The following is a 17,483-nucleotide window of genomic DNA, read 5'->3' as shown; positions in this document are numbered from 1 at the left end:
AGCAGTCTAAATTGGCCTAATGGGTCATTAGGGCTATACTGATAAATGCCAACTGGGGATCTGGTGTGGACTGTAGGCTGGAAACTTAGGAAATGAAATAACATCAATACTGTTTTATAACTGGTTTCATTCATTTCTTGCAGCCCTCCATATTGTGTAGTGGCTTATTTGATTTCTGTGTTGAATCAAGCAGGGATAATGTTAGCAGCAAATAATGCAAGAAGAGCTGGTTGAAATTGGATTGCTAGGCGTTACAAGGTGTTTGACAGGAGTCTAGGTTCATTGATCATGCAGACCTTTAAATTGCCTCTTTAGTGATCTTAGAAAAGATGTGTAGAAGACAGGTATTGACAGTTCAAGTTCTCTCTATTCTATGTGTCTTTACTTGTCTTACTTGTCTTTACTTTCTGTTTGCAAAATGAAATTAAAAGCAGTTTTATGTTACTGGGCTGGCAGAGATATAGACCAAGGATGAGGCAGATAGATACATTTTGCAATCCTAGCTAAGATTCTTCCAAGAGTGGCACTTTTAATTCTTTAGTGTATCATAGTGTAGTGGTTTGTTTTGATTGTTTGTTTGTTTTTTATTTAACCTACAGGCTAATATAGCATGCAAGTATGTCCCATTTCCTGTCTGTTGATTGAGATTGATACCTCCGGTGTTTTCTTGTGTTTTCTGTTCTTTTTGATTTATTTTCATGGCTAAAAAATCAGCTCACCTTTACTTATATTTCCATTTAGCAAGGACCAAATTAATAGTTTTGTTGAAAGGTGTTCTTGGGGTCCTTCTTTTCCAAATAGGTACATGTCTCTGCTGCTTCCCTTTCTAAAGTCTCTTGGCTCATTGTCTTCCAGTTTTGGTACCACCACACCAAAGGAGGCTGTTTTCTGGCATGATCCTCTGTTTTACAGGTGTTGTAGTTGGTTTCCACACGTGCTCCTAGAAAGGATAGTCTACAGTGGCTAAACATGACTGGAGAACTTCTGTGAGAATCTGAGCAGCAAAGCACCATGTGGAACAGGACTGAAAGGTGTGAGGGCAGCACTGTCTGAGGAGGATGTGCTCTGACACCTGCCGTGGGCTCTGGGTGCCAGCGAGCTCAGAATGTGTCCCTGCCTGATGGCTCGTGAGGCCTTGCAGCTGGCAAATTAGGAAAGCCTCTACTTGACAGCTCATGTACAAAAACCTTTTCATGAGGCTGTTTTCCTTGTTATGCAATTGGATGTGAAAGACAAATACTGATTACGTGGAGGAGACAGTGAGGCCTCCTAGAAAGGTTTTTTTTTCTCTGTAGTTACTTTCTGAGGCAGGCAAGCAGTGGTGTGTGTAACAAAGCAGAAGCTGTGCTGTTATTTGCAGACCTCTGGGCTTGAGAAGGCCGGTGACACCACGATGTGGTAACTTGGCAGAGAGGTTATATTTATGGCCAGCTGAATGAGCCCATGTGCTTCCTTGTGGTGAGACTGCTCCACTTGCCCATTCCTTTGCCCAGTCGCCTGAATTACAGTTCCTGACTGTGTGGGGACCCCTGGGCTGGAGGGATGCTCCATTTGAGCATGTGTAGCTGGTGAATTCCTAAAGTTTGGGCTTCAAGTGCTTAAGGATGTTTTTCTAGAGTTTGGCAGGAAAAAAAATGCTTTGGCAGAAAGGACATAGTGTTTTCTATCTGTATCTCGGGGTCCTAGGGAAATTGCTTCAGTATTTTCCTCTAGGGTACATGAAATTGAACTTTACAATGTCTTTGCTTATAGTTGAGAGGACCTTGGATGAGAGACTTCTTTTAGAGCACCTGGTCTCAGAGGATGAGTCTTGCATTCTACAGATTGGCTTAGGGAGTAACTTTGTTTAAAGCTCTTCCTCAAATCTGCCAAGCAGTGCACAAAAGTAGAGCAATGTCTAATGTGAACATTTGAGGCAACCGAATGATAAGGAAGGGTGTGTAACAAGGGCAGTGGTCAAAATATAAAACACCTGACAAGCTTCCATCTTAACTCTTCTTACTTTGCAGTATTTTACATCCTTTTGCTGTCTCTCAGGCATGATGTGGTCAGTCAGCTAAATCTTTATGTACAGGTTTTTGAAATGATGCTTTAAGAGTGTTTCTTCGTGAAAGCCGTTGCAAACTGACTCAGAAAAAGGTAAAATATTTCTCCTATCACAAGGTATATATTTTGCAGCTTTTCTCCCTAAGCATCAGGTGAGCTGCTCAGATTTGCCTCAGTTTTTCAAATTCAGTGACTGAGAAAAAGCAAAGAAAGCTAGTCTGGATTTCTTGTGTGGTAATAGAAAACTTTATCCATATTGTCTTTAGGCCGTCCCATTCTAGAGTTCTGGTAAACTGACAGCCAGTGCACTCAATTCAGTGCAGGAAGAGTCTTTTTTCTTTGCATTGCAGAGGTTCTTGCAGCACAGTCTGATATTTGTAAAATTGAAAAATCTTACCTTTTAAATTTCTTGTGGTGATCCATCTCAGATCACAGTGCTTGTCTTGTAGGGATCTTAAAATAAACAGACAACCTAACTGACGTGATCATTTTTTCCACTGGCTTTGCAATGCGGTTTCATTTTGTCCAGACACAGCTCTTGCCGTTTTCTTGACTAAAATTATGGGTAAAGATATGCAGAAACCATATATGCTGTGCAAGTAGCTTCTGTTACCTACAAGATCACTAGAACTGTTTAGAAGGGATGCTTAGATTGAGTCGAAAATGCTGCACCTTTTTCATTTTGTTGGGTTTTTTAAATTACTGTTACTGATTTTTAAATAGAAAGAATAGCTTAGTGAAATAAGAGCTATACTGAGGCTAGTAGATGTGTCAATGCAGTCGTGAGTTAGGAAAAAGCTGCACTGTGTATTTCAGAGATAAAAAAATCAAAGAAGAGGGCATATGCAAGAGGTGAGGGAAAGGCAAAATCAAGTATCCAAAACCTTCTACATAGCCAAAAAGATACAATAGGTGGTAAGACATATATCAGTGTAATCAGAGGCAGTTATTTTAAGGGAAATTTCTCATGTTTCAAGGTACTAAAGAATGTTTTTCATGAAAGTAAATCAAATAAAAGCTCAAGAAGCAGAAGTTGTCTGATTTGATGCTATTTTAGAGTGTGAACATTGAATTACCTGTGCTTTTCGTGTGCATGGAGATATAGAAATATGAGCGTTCTCTCTTTTAGGAGCTTTCTCAGGTGCATGCTGTCCTTCAAGCCTTTTCTGCCAATGCATTTGGATCATGAACCAGAATTATGGTCAGAAGGTGCTCACTGTTGGCAGATGCCATTTTGCAGGCTCAGCGAAGCTGCCTGGGATCATCACAGCCTCTCACTAGTCCCAAAGCTATTGGCTCACAATTCTAGTGCTTCTGATTGCCCCAGGAGATATGACTAGGATGCTGATGACATACTCAGACAGACTGAGCTGGTGCTGGAACAAAATACGCCCCAAACTATTCCTGGCACATTAATTTTATGCTTAGAATCAGATATATCTCTTGCTATTTTTTCCTCCCTTTTTCTTTCCTTCCTTCTTTCACATTCCTGTCTGCTGGTCCCTAAATTAAGATAAAAAATAGCTATTACGGTATTTCTGAGACTAGTCTTTAACTAAAATGTGAGATCTGATAGAGATCTCATACATCAGAGCAGCAGTGAGCTTGCAGAGTGAAAAGAAAACATGTAATACTAGATTTGTTTGCACAGTTCACAGAAAAGCAAAGACTTAAAAGAATTTTCATTTGTGGGGTTTGGGTAATAGATAGCAGCTACAGCTCTGCCCCAATGAATTTGATTTCCCAGGGATTAGGTAGTTAATTTGTATTCAAATTATAGTTGGGCATAAAATACAAGGTTATATGTGATGCTAATTTATGTGATCTAGAATATTCTATACAATCTCCATATATGGAAACAAATAAACAAGAAGACCATGCCACTCTGCATGCTACAGCACTTGACCTGCCCCATGCAAGCTGTGGCGGTGTGTCCAGTCTGCTGCTGAAGTTATAAATTCTGATGACCTTAAACCATATGTTTTAGGTGCTTGGTCATTTCTAATGTAAAGATTATTTTTAGAAACTTAGATTTTTTTTTTCACTCTTGCTCTGCCAAAAATGAGGACCTGATTTACTAATTTTTTAAAGTTTGGGTTGAAGTATTTCCATGAATTCTGCTGTGTTTTAGCCTGATAGGTGAAGGGAACCTTCTTCTATATCAGAATTTGTGCTTTGTGTCTGCTCACAAAACACTGTGAAATCATGTTTGCAGTTTTGCTTGACTGAACAAATAAAAATAACTTTTTTAGTGGCTTGTTGTGGGCAGGTTTTTAAAGTTTAAAGCCTTTTGCACTTTTTAAAATTTTCAATGCAGTGCCCAAATGTTCAACAGGGTGTTTTTTTAATGTGGTATATGCACAAGTAGTATCACTGCCTTCCTCCTTCACCTTTTCTTCTGCGTACAGATAAGATGTTTAGACCACATTTGGAAAAAAAAACAGTGGAGAAGACACACCAGCTGAATCTCTCACCCTCAGCATGATCCTTTCCACTTTTACATGTATAATGCAAAAATGTTCCCCACACTTCTGTTTGTCTTTGAGTGCTGGCAGGAGTTCTGGTGGCCTGACTCGCTCTGGATGAGCAGTGCGGAGTGCTCTGGGCATGGAGAGCAGTCCTGCTGCCCTGAGCTGCCCTGCTGTATTGGAATAGGATCCCAATATTACCAGGTAGATTGTGCCTGGGCTCGTCTGATCCTTGCTGCTGGGCCAAGGGCAACAACTGTGGTATTTCACCTCAGAAACTCTTTTGGCTGGCTGGATATTGCTTCTGGGTGCTGAAGCAAGTCCAGGCTTGTAGAAACGCAGTTTACCTCGGGTGGAAAGGCTTCAGGCTACGGTGAAGAGAAAAAGGAGACGGATTCTGCGGGAGGGTTAATATCCAGAGTTTTATTCCATGGTCACAGATGTCTGAATGTTAGTATCAGCTCCAACAGAATGCCGAGCACATGGTTCTGGCTCAATTTAGGCCCAGAGAAAAGGGGAGGGGAAGGGACAGGTGAGGCACCAACCAGGTAGGAAGAGAGAGGGTTTCAGGGGACGAGGGACACATAGACAGGCCAATGACCCCCAGGCCCAAATGGCGTCCTTTAAACTCAACCAACCACACGATGGCCTTGCTGGAATGTTTAAGACTGACTGACAAACCAGCCGGGGGCGAGGGGGAAGAGAGGTATTGCCACACCTGGGAAGGGACTGGGAAGTTTAAAACAGGAAATTGCAACACACTGCAACACTGCTGCCCCACTCCTGCCTGCTGCCCTGAGCTGCCCTGCTGCTCCTGCAGCCCTGGGCGAGGGCTCTGCCGCACTGGGCAAAAAGGAGAAGGAGCCTTCTCCTCCCTGTGCTGTGTCCTGGCCTCGCTGCCCTTTTTCTGATTCTCAGCTGTGTTAATCTTACATTTGCCGGTGTAATATCTGCCTTGTTTAGATCTGCATTTGATTAACAAGTTATTCACTTAAAGGTGAGCTTTTAGAATACACCATCTAGGACTCTTAGAAAGTCCCTGCTGTCCATGTGATGCTGCACCATGCTGCCTTCTGAGTGCTGGCTGCATGAAACCTCCAAGGAAATCTGTCAGGAGGTGGTTTGCCTGGGAAGAAGTGGGAGGCTATCTGCACTTGGCAGTGTCTCAGGAAAAGTTACTTCATCTCACCCTACACAAACAATTACAGGACAGTAAAGTTAGTAAGTAAGAAGGAAAACTCTCAGGAAGGCAGCATGTGCTAAACTTCTGTTAAAGAACAATTTCTTTAGCAAAACTAAGCTTGTGGTGGCCATGATTGTGAATGTGCTCGCACAGTTTGGAGAGCTAGAAATATAATTACAGCTTGGGTTTTTTTTTCTCTCTACTTTTCAACACAGTATTGAGAATATGAAAAGTGGAGTTGACTGATACAGTGTTCTAAAAGGAATGGGAGCTGGTCTTTGTGTTGGCAGGAGGGAAGTTTTGAGAAATTGCATGTGGGTACTTTTCTATAAACCAAACATTAGTATGAATTGAATAATGAGTAATCTAATCAGATTTGTAGCCAAGCTTGTCTGTCATACTGTGATAATTACTAGCTACCTAGGGCCTTAATACCAAGCAGATCCCTCCCCACCTCCCAACCTGTTTTATTTTTGAGAAGTGAGTTCTTTATGGGAAAGAAGCAGGGCTTAGGCAAGGCACTGATCTTGGCTCAGTCCAGTGACCAGAAACTCTTCCCAGTGCAGGCACTGCCATATTTTATAAGCTGTTTCTTAACAGCTTCAAATGGTAAGTAACAACCTTGGCCTGAGTGAGGAGCAGTTCATCATGGTCATGGGGTACTGGCAATATCAACAGTAGTATTCTCCCCGTGGAAGCAAGTATAGCCATGTTCAAAAGTACAAACCAAAATGATTCTCAACAGTATTTCACAGGTGATAAGGACATGTAAGAGGAACAAGAGCAAGTAATTGTTGAAAATCCTCTCTTGTAGCATGAAAATTTTCTTTTTTTATAGGGAGGACAAAACAAAGTCATTCCAGGTATGAAAGTTGGTCATTAGATATGGAATGCCATTTCTGGACTGATGGCCTACCAGCTCTTCTTTCTTCCTGGCTAAGGAGCTGCTTCGGCAAGGTGTTTTTGAGAAGTCTTCAATGATCTGTGGTCAAGTCTGCATATTTTTCTTTATTTCACTCAGGAGGAGGGAGGATTGGACCAGATGACCTCCAGAGTTTTCTTCCAAACTGAGCTGTTCTTTGAATCCCTGAAAATAAACTCTCTATTCTGTATCACACTGAACAAGAAGCAGATGCTTTGTGCTGGGTTTTGAATCTTTTGTACATGCAGTTCTAGGCTGTGTCCTAGATCGGTCCACTAGCTGGTGAATCTGTTAAAGTTGTGCTTGGACATTTGATATGGACTGAGGGGCTCCAGCTGAGGGGCTTTGGCTGGGTAATGCTGAGTTCCACGCATGGCAGAAATAGCATTAGAAACCCAGGCAGAGGTTGCAAAATACAATACAAAGTAGTTCAGCTCACCCGTGCAAGCAAACCACATTAAAATGGTTGCGCTCCTGCCTAGTTTCTCAGATTGTCCCTTTTGTCTGCAGGACAGTCTCAATAAAGCAGCACAGTCCAGACTCCCAATGATGTATTCCCATGCACAGGACCAGGGTCCAAGTTACCTTTATATGCAGTTCCAGTGGCTGGTCCAGAACTCACCTGGTGGTGGAGAGAATATGCGGGGGGAGGCAGGGGGAGCTGTCACTTCTGGGAAGTTATGGGCAAGAAGGAAGCAAACATTTCCTTTCCTCACTCTTTCACACATTGTAACCAATGTTTTCAAGGCAGAATGGGATACAAGTACCAGAAGATTGCAATTTCTTGGAGGACAGGAGTATATTTATTTATATATGCTGTATACATGTACATGTATGCCAATTTTTAATATCGTACAAGTATTCCTGTTCTTGGGACTTGTTCAGTATCTGGATTTTTGCTTTATCAGAGGTAATGTCTACCTTTCTTCCCACGCCTTTAGATTGTGGACTCTTGAGTGTGAATATGTGACTAAGTTGTGACCTTCAATTGGGGTCAGGGACGCACTGCTGGTGATGAACACTGGAAGAACAGCTGGAAAGTGAGGCAGTTACCTGTGTGGACACTTGGACACTGGGCAATCTATAATCTCTCTGTTTCTTCCAGTTTTGGTTTTGTTTGCCTGTCTAGTGTTTTTATCAAACAAAGCTGATATCACCCAAGCAGTTTGCAAGCTAAAGGGGACTGGACTGCTCTTGGCAGCACCTTTTGACTTCCTGAGATGTGCTGTGGCTTTGATGAAGAGAGCAGCACTCAGCCATCTCAAAAAGAAGGCAGAACACAGTACTGAGGTGCATTAACTGTAGGGTTCATGACTAGGCTTTGCTGTTCCTTGAAGTGGCAGTGCAACTACCTGACAATTCATAGGGCTTCTCCCTTGGCTGATTGATTTTTAAGGTCAAAAAAGACTGGGAGAACAGACCAAATGAGATTGCAAGAACATTTCCATTGAACTCCTGTGTACCAGAGGTCATGGGCTTTGTTCTAGCTATTCTCTACACCATCCAAGAAACATGTTACCAGCTGTCAGTCACTGTAGAGCCCTCTTTGATAAGCATGTCTTTAAAGGAATTATGTGGCACTGCATGTGACATTTCAGCAACAGTCACAAAGGGATGACATCTCCTAAATACAGAAAGACCACAGGTAAAGCTTTTAGTGACACTCAAAGTACTAGTAAAAATTCCACTTCCAAAAGCTATTGGATAACTCCTAGCATAGAGACAAGAGATCCATGGAAGAAGAGGAAGACCAAAACATACTAAAACCTGTGAATTGTTTCTTCTATTTGTTTGTGGGTTTTTTTCTGGTACTTTTTCTGGTGGATCAGGGTGTGATAGCTGCTGTTGGAAGGATATTGCTCATTCAATTCTAGGTGCTGTTCAATTCTAGGTGCTGTTTACAAGGCTGTATTTGCCAAGGGATGGTCAGAGAAGACAGGGAAGCAAGGAAAGGCATGGCAAAGTTCACGTATACTTGTTGGCTTTGTGAATGATATATTTAAGCTTAGCCACCAAAGATAGATTTGCCATGCCTCTATGTAAATCTCCAAGAGACTGAAGAAACTATTCTGAACTAAAATGTATTCTCCCTTAGGGACTTCTTTCAGCACGAAGCCCAATTACTTTTTAAATGAGGGGGTTAGCCCTCCAGGGAAACCATAAATATGTCCATAGTGAGTGGTAGTGGGTTAAATATTCCCAATCGCCCTATTACAGGAATCCAGGAAAGAAAACAGTAGACAGTTCTCCCTAGTAAAAATACTAGCAGGGGATTTCTAGCAATCTAAGTGATACTGCACAATTTATTCTTTAATATCCAGTTTATGAAAATTTAGTGTCTCAGTGGTTGAAACAGACCACTTCTGTTCTTTGAGTCATGGCTGGTGTAGACACTTTAGATGTCTCTTGGTAATTTCTTATGGAATAATGGAATGGTTTGACTTGGAAAGAATCTTAAAGGTCATTTTTTCCAACCCCTTTGCTGAGGTCAGGTAGATGTTTCACTAGACCAGATTACAAATGCTATCCAGCACTTGGCCTTGAATACTTCCAGGGATGGGGTATCCACAACTTCCTTGGGCAACCTGATGCAGTGCCTCACTGCCCTCTGAGTAACACTGCCCTCTTCCTGACATCTAATCTAAATTTCTCCTCTTTAATTTAAAACTGTTCTTCCTAGTCCTGTGGCTGTCCATTTGAAAACTTGCTCTCTCTCTTCTAAATAAGACCCCTTTAGGTACTGGAAAGCTGCTATTCAGCAGCTTCCTGTTTCCCAAGCTTAACAACCCCAGCTTTCTCAAGCTGTCCTCAGAGAAGAAGCCCTTTCATCATCTTTATGATCAAAGGTGCTGCTCTGGGCTCGCTCCAGCCGGTCCCTGTCCCTCCTGTTCAGAGGACCCCAGCTCTGGATGCAGTGCTCCAGGTGGGTCTCAGCAGAGCAGAGCAGAGGGGCAGAATCCCCTCCCTGCCCTGCTGCCCACGGGGCTCTGGGTGCAGCCCAGGACACGTTTGGCTCTCTGGGCTGGGAGTGCCATGGCTGGGCCATGTGCAGCCTCTCACCCACAGCACCCCCAAGCCCTTCTGGGCACGGCTGCTCTGGGGCTGCTCATGCCCAGCCTGGGCTGATAGTGAGGTTGTTCCTACCCAGGTGCAGCACTGCCCAGCACCAGCACTTGGCCTTGTTAAACCTCATTATATTCTCATGGGTTACTTCTCAAACCTGTCCAGATCCCTCTGGATGGCATTCCATCCTTCAGGTCTCCTGCTATGTTCTGTAGTGGACCCGTTTTCTCTGTGCTTTTTTTTGTTGTTGATATATCAGCAGAAGCTGCATTTTGCCTTTCCCATTCCTTGCAGGTTTCCCTTCCCAGCTGTGCCCTTCCTAACTCCCTCTGTGCCTTTGTCCTCTGTTCCTCCCTGGCAATCTGTCCTTGCTAAAACCTTCTGTAGTGGCTTCTTAAGTCTGATGCCACTCAGAAGTTACTCCTCCAGACAAACTTGCCTCCTGCATTACCTCCTTGTTTCTTCACACTCTATTCATATGGTTTAGAGAAGTTGCTTTCCAAGTTCAGCCCTTTCTGCTGAGTCCCTTGGCATTTAAGGTAATTGAGTTCTTCCAGGCTACCACTTACCAATTTCCTGAACAAGCCAAGACAGTTGCTCTGAAATCCAGGATCTTTGTTCTGCTTTTTGCCTTCATTGCTTTCCTGAGTATTTCAAATTCTTATTTCTCCTTGTAGTCACTCAGTCTAAGGCTGTCATCAGCCTTTATGTACCTATCAATTTCTTCCTTAATTCATACAACATCCAGCAGTGCAACTTCACTACTAAAAGGAGTATCTGCAGAAAAAATAAGTTTCTGGCGCTCTCTGAATGTCCTTCACTCTGCTGTTCTGCTCTGCCAGCAAATGTCTCAAAATTCCCCCATGAAAACACGTAGTTATGAAGCTTCTTCCAGTTGTTTAAAGGCTTCATCCACTTTCTTTCCTTGACTGGGCAGTCTATAGTATGTGCACTCCACATTAACCCCTCGTTTGCTATCCCCATCATGCTGATCCATGAGCCTTCATCCTTGACTTCTTGGATAGGCTGGGTTGTTGAAATAGTGGGAAAACAGTGTGCATGGTGACAAACTATGTCTGCACACAAGAGGAATATCTTCTTTTGCTCCTTTGCTCCTTGAATGACATGGGATGAGTAATTTGCCCTCTTTGCTTCTCCAGGTCTCAGACTGTGAAGTCTCTGTGGGACAGACCTGCCATAACAGAGATAGATGATGTGCAAGGGCTGCCACCTTCCAAAGATTGCAGGCATCATAGCATTTGTGTTCCTAAGTGTAACCTGTGTCCTCTCTTCATGGAGGCTGAACTTTGGTGGTAGAGAGAACCTGCAAAAACACTTTCCAGTGAAAATGTAGGAGGGGAATGTCCTTGTGCACAAAAGAAACATTTGGAAGGAAACATGTTTGCCAAAAGCATGTTTTTACAGGATTCCCTCATTACCAGGAATATAGTGATTTTGGGCATGACAGTGGAAAAGATTATACCCTAATTTACTCTGCTAAGTGTAAGGATTTTGAATTTCTGTGAGTTAAACCAGTAAGCTCTCTGAGACAACAAGGCATGATCAAGGCAAAAGGAAATATAGATGAGTGCATGATGAAAATTAATATTTAATTGACCTGTTCCAAGTAGTTATACATATGAAAAGACAAAATATTTGCTGTATGTTTTGTTCAGGAGGAATGTTTACATACTTTTGAACAGCTGACCTCTGCTTCATTTTTCGTCAACCAAGTTAAGCCTTATTTCCTTTTTGTATTATGCTGTAGGGCTTCCTTGTTTGGGTTACAAAACATGAAAATTCACTGAACACTGTGCGGTTTTCTCATTACCATCCACATAGAAACACCTATTTTTAGGCTCAAATATGTGCACAAAGACTTTAATGAGGAAAAAATATTTTTCTGACCTGTCCAACTTGCAGTGTTCAGGTATTTCTAGCTGTGATGTTCACACACACAAACACACACACACACACACACACACACACACACACACACACTTCTCTGTGTTTTGCATCACCAGTAGCTAAAAGGTACCTGTTGACAGGTTGTTCACCTTGGTTTCTGCTGTGAGAATTGGAATTGTGCTGGTTTTCTTGACTAAAGTAGTTTTAAGAAGAATTTTAAACCAATATGTGCCCACTGGCAGTGCTGGGGTCAACTTTAGCTACTGTGTTTTCTGCAACTTCAGGTTGCCCATGTCTGCAGACCAGAAGATCAGAGACAAATGGTTTAATTAGTCTTAATACCATTTTGAGCCTACTGCTCTAATCAGTTGATCAGGTTTACACAGGTACTTAATCTGGCATAAAACTCTACAAAAATAAAATGGGCTTCAATGGACAAAGGGGGGGTTTGCAAAATCCATCCCTTCCTAATATCAGTGGCCGTGCCTTGTTTTAAACAAGACTGGATTTACTTTGATTTCTAGATTAGTGCAGGTTACACTGAGCAGAACATTTAATGCATCTCATTGATTTTCCCTGTAATACTGTTGATACACAGGTCATTGCTCTAATAATTTGTTTTACCATTAGAATTCTGTATGCAGATCTAGTCCCCAAGGATATCAATGTGTAACCAGATACTGCGTGATCTAATCAGGTGCTGCAAGAAATACATTATCACTTCAACACCTAGCAGTAGAAAGCTTCATCAAAATGGAAAAGTTATTTAATATTTAAAGCAAAATGCAGTTCAAAGAGGCAACCAGGAGAAGTAGGTGTGTACAAAATTTCAAGACATTTCTCAATTAAACAAAGCCAAATCCAAGCCAGAGTCTAGGATGATTTGTCATGACTCCATTTATTGTTAAAGAAGAAAATGTTATAGCTGCTGCTTCAGTTTATAGGGTTTATTCCAGTTCAGGTAAAGTAGCATCACTCTCAGAAATGACTGACTGGCAGAATTTCATTACTGTGATACTTGCTACAGCATGCGTGCTTTGGAAAGCAATTTCAAAAAGCACCTGCAAAAGCATTGGTGACAGACAAGACCAGTGCTGTGAACTCATTTTGATGTGGGATTTGGATCTCTGAGCACCTAGTACTGGAGTCCATTTCCAGAATACAAGTCCTGCTGACTTTGAAGGAGTTTTGCAAGCAGTGTGTCTCAGGCTGAGCAGCAGACCTGCTTGCTGCTGCGAGTCTGACCAGAACCATCTATGGCTGGAATGGCAGGAGTGTGGCTCTGCCCGCAGCTGGACAGTGTTTCTGTGCAAACTGCCAGGTGCAAACACCAGGTGTTCAGCAGGGTAATGGTTGACAAAGATGATAAGCATCTCCTAGAGTCAGCTTATAACTCCATATAACTGCTTTCATGTCGATGTCTGAATGCTGAGTTTTTGTCTGAATGCTGAGTCTTTTGTCTGAGTTTCTGAATTTTATCAGTGGAATGCAATGCTGTTCTTCGCTCTACGTCTTGTACTTATTTAGCAAAAGAAAGTAAAGAATTTTAGAAGTAAATTTAAGAAGGAAAACCATTTAGTAACCTTGTGTATGACCAGATGAGACTTGATTTAAGATAGAACATAAAATATTTATGTTCTTTGACGTTTTTCCAACTCCTATTTTATCTGGCTATAAAGGTATGTGTGGAAGGATATTGGTTTGTTTTGGTTTTTTCCTTTGGTTCTACAGACTAAACAGTGCACAATTCAGTGTGCAGGGCCAAACTCTCCTCCTTGGCTCAAGGGATTTATTGTTTTGCTTTTCTACCAGAATTGCTTTGATCTTCAGAGTCCACTGGGTTCATTGATCCTAAAGGCATAAGTAAGAGCTGGAAGAGAGTGACTGAGCATCCAGACAAGCAGTGAAACAGACTTTCTTTCAAGCTCCTACAAAGTGTTGTTGGGGCAAATGCTGCCAGACAAATGAACTTTGTTGAGGGAACGGGTGTGAGGGTTGGTTGGTGGGTATTGGTAGAGGTCAGAAAATTATTTTCATTGAGAAAAACCCACTAAAGGCTTTTAATATATTTTTTATAATTTTTCTCTCTTGTGTTTTAGGGTCTCATGACTCTTTTAGCTTCTACATTGATGAAGCCTCTCCAGTTGGGCCTGAACAGCCAGAGACGGTCCAGAATTTTGTGTCAGTTTTTGGGACTGTGGCTAAAAAGCTGATGAGGAAGTGGCTGGCTACACAGACCATGAACTTCACCAGCCAGCTGGGGGCAGGTATACGGTATTTTGATCTCAGAATTTCCACCAAGCCCAGAGACCCAGACAATGAACTCTACTTCGCCCACGGTTTATTCAGTGCCAAAGTCAAGGAAGGTCTGGAGGAGATCAACGCATTTCTCTCTGAGCACCCAAAGGAAGTGGTCTTCTTGGACTTCAATCATTTCTACGGGATGCAGAAATGCCATCATGAAAAGCTTGTCCAGATGCTCAAGGACACATACGGAAACAAAATGTGTCCTGCTATATTTGCCCATGAAGTCAGCCTCCAGTACCTGTGGGAAAAGGAGCACCAAGTGCTCGTGTTCTACCACAGTCCTGTGGCCGTCGAGGTGGCCTTCCTGTGGCCAGGCCAGATGATGCCAGCTCCATGGGCAAACACAACAGATACGGAAAAGCTGATTCAGTTCCTGCAGGCATCAATCACTGAAAGAAGAAAGAAAGGCTCCTTTTTCATATCTCAAGTAGTGCTGACACCAAAGGCTAGTACGGTGGTGAAAGGGGTTGCAAGTGGTCTCAGAGAAACGATCACAGAGAGGTGAGTTTGTGGCTGGTAAGGTGTGCTGACTGTGCTGAATGTGTGTTGGTAGTGCTGTTCTTCCAATTCCTTTTAAAGGCACTCTAGCAGATGCATTTCTTCCATGCTACTGTGAGCCAGTCAGAACTTGGCATAATCCTAAAATATTTAAAGAGAAACACATTGAAGGACAAACTTTTGCATCTTAAAAGAAAATCTGCCAATAAGCCTTATTGGCTTAACCTTCTCTTTTTTTCTGAATGCAGGTTTTGCTTATTTGCTTTGTTTTCCAAATGTGGTTTCTTACCATAATCACTGAATATCATGTCTAGGATTTCTGTACTGGAAAATCTTATCTGTATGATCTAGACAAATCTGTATGATCTAGGTAATCTTTTGTTTGTGCATCAGGCTTCAGATATTGGATTAAAAAAAAACTTGTCCTGGCTCATCAGCAAAGCCTGATGCTGCAGGATTTGCCATTACGCAAAGATGCATGGTTTCTCTGTCTCTGTACCATCACACATTGTATCAAAGACAGCAGGACACCATTAGAGAGAATTTGACTCCTTAAAGTCTTTCTTCATTTACCACACAGGAAAGAGATGGCAGACTATCATATAGCTTCTGTATATGGAATAGCTTGTTGACAGGCCATTAGTTGTTCTATTATGAAAAAAAAGCCACCTGTGCAAGACATGCATTATTTATACCATTCTGACTTTGATAAATCACAGCCAGTTTTGAGCTTAAAGGCATATATATGTGACTATGTTCTTGACAACTTGGTAGGAAAACTGAAGCTTAATGCCAGGATGCAAGAGCTATTTTCTTTTTCTCCTTGAAAATAAAGAAGGGTTGCAGAGTGTAAAAAAATTACAATGAGGGTCAGTGTCCTGCTAATGTTTTGCTCTCTTCAGGGATGTGCCTGTGACAGGAAGGTCTGTTGGGAGCATAACCCTTCTATGAAAAATGCAGTGTCTGCAAAGAAAACATGCCTCATAATTGGGAAAGGTTGAGCTGTTTTTACGGCAGTTTTCCAAAGCAGCTCTTGACTGGAAAAAATAGGTAAAAACCTCACCTGACATGGTAAAACACTGACTTGGAAGGTTTTACAGGCAGTGGAACGGGATTTAGAAGCACTTGTGTGACTGCACTTGCAGCTGTTGGTATATCCTTCATCTCTGTTTTAGGGGCTCCATCAGGCTGGGGAGTCTCCCTCTCTCCTGAGTCTGAAGAGCACTTCTCTGCACTAAAACACTGCTTTGTTGATGGATTTTACCGATAAACACCTTGTTGTCAGGGAACTTTTTCCTCTGGTAAACATCTTCCTGAGTGTTCTTTAGAACATGAAGTAGGAGAATCAGGAAGCTAACAGGTTGTTCTTAAAGCTTTTTGTATGAATAAAATAGCCATCAAACCTCATTTTCTTCATCTTTGGCTTCTAATGTGCTTCTTAGAAGCTGCTTGTAAAGCAAAGACTTGAAATAGATGCTGAAAATGTTTGACTGAGTTTTGAATATACAGAGCCGTTGAACTCTCAGTGTGCCTTTCCCAACAGCAAATCTTGAAATTATAACTACCTTCAAAAGCCAATAAGTAATTGGGCTGAAAAACCTGGAAATGTTGTTATGCCAGATTTTAACTGATATTTTTCACATGGTCTCCAAGTGTGTAGTCACATTTCTACATGAAAAGTTGTTTCCTTTTTTGTATAATTCTTTTAGCACTTATGAGAGAAATGGATCTTCAAAATAATCTCCAAGGCCGATATTTAGTCTTAAGTATGGCATCTCATTTTTAATTTTTATTTTAAAACAAAAATAGACTGTGAGAAGAAATTTATGATAATATTGGTTTGATATGATAATATGTAGGTTTGAAATTTATGATAATATTGATAGAAACTGAGCCTGTATTTTGAGTTAACTGCTCTAAAAGTAAACATCAAATATATTCAGAAGTGCTCCTCATTTTATGAAGATTCTGTTAAAAATAAATAGGCAAGCAATTAAAAGATGAAGTACTATTTTCACAGTAGAATTTGCACAGTTGTCTTCAGTCTACCCTGCCTTAATGTTTCAGTAGCTTAAAAATATCCACACCAAAGGTAACAAGGCATACGTTCCAGCTGTGCTATGTTTGTCACCTTGAACCATCACTCAGTAAAAATATTTTGTTCTTTTCAAAATAAATACCCAGACCAAATCCCATCTTTGTGTCCAGGTGGGTAACATATGTGCTTTTGTGGCCAGTTACTGCATAGACTTATACATTACACTGTTTTCTCCTTTTTAAGAAATGGTGGTGTAGAGCCTTACATTAAGAATGTAGTTATCTTGGTTTTGGAAGCAGTTTTGTAACCATACTTGGATGGGGTTCTTCCCTCTCATTGAATTTTAAAAGTTCTGAATTCAAATGAATAAGGTTGAATTTTTCAAATAATTCTGATGTGAGGGTTTGTTGTTTGGTTTGGTTTTTTCCCTAAATTAAGTATTGCATTTAAGAAATGTTCCTTTTGCATTTTGAATAAAACATGTAGTAATTTATTTTGTTTTATTTCTCCACCTGCACAGTGGCCTTTTACATATTGACTTTGTTTTGAAAATAGGGCAAAGTGTAGATCGCCTCAGATACAATGAAACATGTCAGGTTTTGATCTCTGAAGTTGTTTTTAATAATTAAATTGTTTATGATTTGAAGAGCAGTGGCTGCCTTAGAGGGAGAGCATGGTTTCCCTCAGTCATAGCATCCATTGGACTAGGGAATCTGTGAGCAGACTCCATACAGCAATCCCATCCGGACTCCATTCTGCTGTTTTGCAGCTTTCTTTGGGAAAGAACACAGTGAAATATTCCTCTCAGCCAAATTTGGCTTAATGGCTTTTCATCGTGATTGCCTGTGATGGTAGAGGTCCACGCTCACACTGTAGTAGAGAAGCTTTCCAAGGCAATATATTTCAGAAGGGGTAGAGATGTTATTCTATAGCCTGTTCCCTAGAGCTCAGGTATGCAAGCTGTGAGGCCCAAAATAACCTCAATTAAAAAAAAATCCAAAGCCCAAAACATTTTCATGCTCATAAGACTCAATTCAGTGAAGATATACC

General features: G+C 41.4%; 1 protein-coding gene across 2 annotated transcripts in view; it reads left to right on the top strand.

The window, feature by feature from the left end:
- The window catches only part of PLCXD3 (phosphatidylinositol specific phospholipase C X domain containing 3), an 80,032-nt gene that overhangs the window by 33,410 nt on the left and 29,139 nt on the right, over nt 1-17,483 (top strand). For both annotated transcript variants that reach the window (XM_063179851.1, XM_063179852.1), the window contains exon 2: nt 13,690-14,398. In XM_063179851.1, the coding sequence (XP_063035921.1) occupies nt 13,690-14,398 (709 nt within the window). The remainder of the gene's footprint in view (nt 1-13,689; nt 14,399-17,483) is intronic.

The sequence above is a fragment of the Melospiza melodia genome, chromosome Z (genome assembly GCF_035770615.1).
Source record: "Melospiza melodia melodia isolate bMelMel2 chromosome Z, bMelMel2.pri, whole genome shotgun sequence".
NCBI classification, from domain to species: Eukaryota; Metazoa; Chordata; class Aves; order Passeriformes; family Passerellidae; genus Melospiza; species Melospiza melodia.
The sequence above is the reverse complement of the archived record's forward strand: the minus strand, read 5'-3'. Positions and strand labels throughout refer to the sequence as shown.